This window comes from Pezoporus wallicus, unplaced genomic scaffold (assembly GCF_028554395.1).
Source record: "Pezoporus wallicus isolate ANWC-B61680 ecotype Strahan unplaced genomic scaffold, APGP_CSIRO_Pwel_v1 contig_10562, whole genome shotgun sequence".
NCBI lineage: Eukaryota > Metazoa > Chordata > Aves > Psittaciformes > Psittacidae > Pezoporus > Pezoporus wallicus.
In genome coordinates, this window is record NW_026640969.1 from 1 (window position 1) to 6376 (window position 6376).

General features: G+C 60.4%; 1 protein-coding gene across 1 annotated transcript; it reads left to right on the forward strand.

The window, feature by feature from the left end:
* The first annotated feature begins 646 nt into the window (after window positions 1–646).
* FLT3LG (fms related receptor tyrosine kinase 3 ligand) lies at window positions 647–3223 on the forward strand. The gene is made up of 3 exons (XM_057421401.1): window positions 647–695; window positions 1640–1783; window positions 3062–3223. The coding sequence occupies exons 1-3, from the start codon at window positions 675–677 to the stop codon at window positions 3221–3223; spliced, it is 327 nt and encodes a 108-aa protein (XP_057277384.1). The 5' UTR covers window positions 647–674.
* The last annotated feature ends 3153 nt before the right edge of the window (window positions 3224–6376 follow it).

Below are 6376 nucleotides of genomic sequence, written 5' to 3' on the forward strand. Positions count from 1 at the left end.
GGAAAAAGTGGCAGGTGTAACAGTAGGGGACTCTACTTTGAAAGGGACGGAAGCACTCGTCTGTTGGCTTGACCCCGTCTCAAGGGAGGTGTGTTGCCTACCAGGGGCACGGATCAGGGATGTGGCAGAGAGGCTGCCTGCTCTAGTAAGTCCCACAGACTATTACCCACTCCTGGTGATACATGTGGGTGGCTAGGGATATAGACAGTAGTAGCCTGGGGAACATAAAGAAGGACTACAGAGCACTGGGAGAGGTGGTTAGGGGCTCTGGAGCCCAGGCAGTCTTTTCGTCCATTCTCCAGGATACAGGGGAGGACCTGAAAAAAAGCCAGGAGGATTAGCCAGGTTAATAACTGCTTAAAAGGGTGGTGTCATAGTCAGGGGTTTGGGTGCCTAGAACAAGGGACCCAAGTGTGCAGGCCAGGTCCTATAGACTCCTATGGGATCCCCACCATGAGATCCCCCCATAGACCCCTATGGGACCCCCCCCCAATAGACCCCTATGGACCCCCCCCCCAGTAGACCCCTATGGGATCCCCTCCCATTGACCCCTATAGACCCCCCCATGGACCCCTATGGGACCCCCCCATAGACCCCTATGGGACCCGTGCCCCCCATGGGGCTCACCCTGCCCCCCCCAGACCCCATGGCTGCTCCTGGATTACACCGTGCCGATGCCGGAGAACCTGGAGCCGGTGAGAGCCCCCCCATTGCCCCATTGAAGCGTTGCCCCATCCCCCCCCATTCCCCCTTCCCCCCCCATCCCCCCCGTTGCCCCCCACCCTCCCATCCCCCCATTTCTCCCCATTCCCCCCATCCCCCCTCCCCACCATCCCCCCCTTATTTACCCCCCATTTACCCCTCCCTTTACCCCCCATCCCCCCTTATCTCCCCCATCCCCTCCATTTACCCCCCCTTTACCCCCATATATCCCCCATTTACCCCCCAATTTACCACCCCATTTACCCTCCATATCTTCCCCCCATTGACCCCCATATCCCCATTTACCCCCCATTTATTCCCCCATCCCCCCATTTACCCCCCCATCCCCCCATTTATTCCCCCATCCCCCCATTTACCCCCCCATCCCCCCATTTATTCCCCCATCCCCCCATATACCCCATCCCCCCCATTTACCCCTCCATTTCCCCTCCTTACCCCCCAATCTACCCCCATCCCCCCCCATTTCCCCCCCCATCCCCCCCATTTACCCCCCATTCCCATCCCCATTTACCCCCCCATATCTCCCCCCATCCCCCCCATATCTCCCCCCATCCCCCCCATATCCCCCCCATATCTCCCCCCATCCCCCCCATATCCCCCCCATATCTCCCCCATATCTCCCCCATATCTCCCCCCATATCTCCCCCCATATCCCCCATATCTCCCCCCATATCCCCCCCATATCTCCCCCCATATCTCCCCCCATATCCCCCCTATACCCCCCCCTTTAACCATCTCACCCCCCATATCCCCCCCATATCCCCCCATATCCCCCCACATCCCCCCCATATCCCCCCTATATCCCCCCCATATCCCCCCCATATATCCCCCATATCCCCCCATATCCCCCCCATATCTCCCCCCATATCCCCCCCATATCTCCCCCCATCTCCCCCCATCTCCCCCCACCCCCCAGCTCTCCCCCTGCTCCCCCCTCTGGTCCCTCCGTTTCTCCCTCCAGGCTCTCCTGGCCTTGGCCTCCCGGGCGGGGGGGGCGCTGTCCCCGCGGCTCCGCGCCCTGGCCGCGCAGCTGCACTTCCTCAGCCGCTGCCCAATCAGCGTGAGCGGGGCGGGGCCATGGGGGCGCTATGGGGCTCTATGGGGTGCTATGGGGCGCTATGGGGATCTATGGGCTCTATGGGGTCTCTATGGGTTCTATGGGGCGCTATGGGGATCTATGGGCTCTATGGGGTCTCTATGGGTTCTATGGGGCGCTATGGGGATCTATGGGCTCTATGGGGCGCTATGGGGATCTATGGGCTCTATGGGGTCTCTATGGGTTCTAGGGGGATCTATGGGCTCTATGGGTTCTATGGGGATCTATGGGCTCTATGGGTTCTATGGGGCGCTATGGGGATCTATGGGCTCTATGGGGCGCTATGGGGATCTATGGGCTCTATGGGGTCTCTATGGGTTCTAGGGGGATCTATGGGCTCTATGGGTTCTATGGGGCGCTATGGGGTCTCTATGGTCTCTATGGGACGCTGTGGGGCGCTATGGGGGTCTATGGGCTCTATGGGTCTCTATGGGTTCTATGGGGATCTATGGGCTCTATGGGTCTCTATGGGTTCTATGGGGCGCTATGGGGGTCTATGGGCTCTATGGGTTCCAGGGGGCGCTATGGGGATCTATGGGCTCTATGGGTTCTATGGGGCGCTATGGGGATCTATGGGCTCTCTGGGGTCTCTGTGGGTTCTATGGGGCTCTATTGGTTCTATGGGGTCTCTATGGGTTCTATGGGGCGCTATGGGCTCTATGGGGTCTCTATGGGTTCTATGGGGCGCTATGGGGGTCTATGGGGCGCTAATGGGGGTCTATGGGCTCTATGGGGCGCTATGGGGATCTATGGGGTCTCTGGGTTCTATAGGGCGCTATGGGGATCTATGGGGCGCTATGGGGGTCTATGGGCTCTATGGGTCTCTATAGGTTCTATGGGGCGCTATGGGGCTCTATGGGCTCTATGGGGCTCTATGGGCTCTATGGCTCTATAGGGTCTCTATGGGTCTCCATGGGGTCTCTATGGGGCGCTATGGTCTCTATGGGGCTCTATAGACTATGGTCTCTATGGGGTCTCTATGGGCCTCTATGGGGTCTCTATGGGGTTTCTATTGGGCTCTATGCGATTTCTATTGGGCTCTATGGGGTCTCTATGGGCTCTATGGGGTCTCTATGGGGTTTCTATTGGGCTCTATGCGGTTTCTATTGGACTCTATGGGCTCAATGGGGCTTTATGGGCTCTATGGGTCACTATGGTCTCTAAGGATCTCTATGGGCTCTATGGGGCTCTATGGGCTCTGTGGGGCTCTATGGGTCCCACTGAGCCCCCCATTGCCCCCAGGACCCCCAGGGCTGCGCTCGCCTGCGCCCCATGAACGTCTCCCAGCTCCTGGGGGCGCTGGAGCTGCAGCTGGGGGGGCTACGGGAGCGCCCCCCCCCGCCCCACACCTGCACCCGCCTGCGCTGCACCAAGGGTACCGGCCCCATAGGGACCCCCCTATAGGAACCCCAATGAGGAACCCCCCATAATGACCCCAATACGGACCCCCCATAGTGACCCCAATGGGGACCCCCCTAGGGACCCCCCAATGGGGACCCCCCCCATAGTCACCCCCCCCATAGTCACCCCCCCATAGTAACCCCAGATGTGACCCCCCCATGGGACCCCCATTCACCCCCCCCTTTTTCCCCCTGCAGACCCCCCAGTGTCACCCCCCCCCACGGCCTCGCACGGGGTCTCCCCCCCCGCCCCCCACGGGCTCGTGCTATGGGGGGCACTGGGGGGGGCCCTGGTGCTGAGCGCGGTCGTGTGGGGCCTGAGCATGAGGAGGAGGAAGGGGGGGGGCAGCGAGTGCAGGTGGGGCAATGGGGCAATATGGGGGGCAATGGGGCAGGGGGGCAATGGGGGTAATGGGGGCAATGGGGCGGGGGGGGCAATGGGGTAGTGGGGGCAATGGGGGGCAATGATGGTTATGGGGCAATGGGAGGGTAATGGGGGCAATGGGGTAATTGGGGGCAATGGGGGTAATTGGGGGGCAATGGGGGGGTCACTGGATGGACACAGGTAAAGGGGGGCACATGGGGGGGGCCTGGGGGGTCCTGACTTCCCCCCCCACCTCCTCCCCATTTAGGCCGACCCAGGAGCCATGTGACCCCCCCTCGGCCCCCCCATAGCCCATGGGGGGGGTTTGGGGGGGCCCTCAGAGACTCGGGCCCCCCCCCAATAAAGGTGATGGTGGGAGCCTGAGTGTGTGTGTGTGTGGGGGGGGTATTGAACCCCCTTAATGGGGGGGCACAGAGCAACGCGGCTTTATTGGGGGTCATGGGGGGCAATGGGGAGGGGGTTCATGGGTGAATGGGGGGGCTATGGGGGGTAAAAGGGGGGTTATAGGGGGTAAATGGGGGGTGAATGGGGGGTTATGGGAGGTAAAAGGGGGGTTATGGGGGTAAATGGGCAGCTATGGGGTGTAAACAGGGGGCTATGGGGTGGTTATGGGGGGTAAATGGGGGTAAATGGGCAGCTATGGGGTGTAAACAGGGCTATGGGGTGGTTATGGGGGGTTATGGGGGTAAATGGGCAGCTATGGGGTGTAAACGGGGCTATGGGGTGGTTATGGGGTGGTTATGGGGTAAATGGGCAGCTATGGGGTGTAAACGGGGCTATGGGGTAGTTATGGGGGTAAATGGGCAGCTATGGGGTGGTTATGGGGTGAATGGGCAGCTATGGGGTGGTTATGGGGGGTTATGGGGTGGTTATGGGGTAAATGGGCAGCTATGGGGTGTAAACAGGGCTATGGGGTGGTTATGGGGTGCTTATGGGGTAAATGGGCAGCTATGGGGTGTAAACGGGGCTATGGGGTGGTTATGGGGTGGTTATGGGGTAAATGGGCAGCTATGGGGGTGGTTATGGGGTGGTTATGGGGTAAATGGGCAGCTATGGGGTGTAAACGGGGCTATGGGGTGGTTATGGGGTGGTTATGGGGTAAATGGGCAGCTATGGGGTGTAAACGGGGCTATGGGGTGGTTATGGGGGGGTATGGGGGTCAATGGGCAGCTATGGGGTGTAAACAGGGGGCTATGGGGTGGTTATGGGGGTAAATGGGCAGCTATGGGGTGTAAACAGGGCTATGGGGTGGTTATGGGGGTAAATGGGCAGCTATGGGGTGTAAACGGGGCTATGGGGTGGTTATGGGGTGGTTATGGGGGTGAATGGGCAGCTATGGGGTGTAAACGGGGCTATGGGGTGGTTATCGGGTGGTTATGGGGGTGAATGGGCAGCTATGGGGTGTAAACAGGGCTATGGGGTGGTTATGGGGTGGTTATGGGGGTGAATGGGCAGCTATGGGGTGTAAACAGGGGTCTATGGTGTGGTTATGGGGGTAAATGGGCAGCTATGGGGTGTAAACAGGGCTATGGGGTGGTTATGGGGGTAAATGGGCAGCTATGGGGTGTAAACGGGGCTATGGGGTGGTTATGGGGTGGTTATGGGGGTGAATGGGCAGCTATGGGGTGTAAACAGGGGGCTATGGGGTGGTTATGGGGGTCACTGGTGGGGGGCTCTGTGGTGCCACAGCTGCAGGCCCGGGGCCGGCCCCTCCCACAGCAGCAGCAGCCCCAGCACCAGGACCCAGCCCAGCACTGGGAGCACTGGGAGCACTGGGAGCTCCAGCACTGGGGGCACTGGGAGCTCCGGCACTGGGGGCACTGGGGGCACTGGGAGCTCCAGCACTGGGGGCACTGGGGGCACTGGGAGCTCCGGCACTGGGAGCACTGGGAGCTCCAGCACTGGGGGCACTGGGAGCTCCGGCACTGGGAGCACTGGGGGCACTGGGGGCAGCGCCAGCAGCAGGGCCACTGGGGGCACTGGGGTTGTTACTGGTGGTACTGGTGGCACTGGTGGTACTGGTATTGCCATCGCTGTCACTGGTGGTACTGGTGTCACTGGTGGTCCTGGTGTTGTTACTGGTGTCACTGGTGGTCCTGGTGTCACTGGTGGTAGTGGTGGTCCTGGTGTCACTGGTGTCACTGGTGGTCCTGGTGTCACTGGTGTCACTGGTGGTCCTGGTGTCACTGGTGGTACTGGTGGTACTGGTGTCACTGGTGGTCCTGGAGTCACTGGTGTCACTGGTGGTCCTGGTGTCACTGGTGTCACTGGTGGTCCTGGTGTCACTGGTGGTACTGGTGGTACTGGTGTCACTGGTGGTCCTGGTGTCACTGGTGGTAGTGGTGGTCCTGGTGTCACTGGTGGTCCTGGTGTCACTGGTGGTCCTGGTGTCACTGGTGTCACTGGTGGTCCTGGTGTCACTGGTGGTCCTGGTGTCACTGGTGTCACTGGTGGTAGTGGTGGTCCTGGTGTCACAGGTGGTACTGGTGTCACTGGTGTCACTGGTGGTCCTGGTGTCACTGGTGGTACTGGTGTCACTGGTGGTACTGGTGTCACTGGTGTCACTGGTGGTCCTGGTGTCACTGGTGGTACTGGTGGTACTGGTGTCACTGGTGGTACTGGTGTCACTGGTGGTCCTGGTGTCACTGGTGGTACTGGTGTCACTGGTGTCACTGGTGGTCCTGGTGTCACTGGTGGTACTGGTGGTACTGGTGTCACTGGTGGTACTGGTGTCACTGGTGGTCCTGGTGTCACTGGTGGTACTGGTGTCAC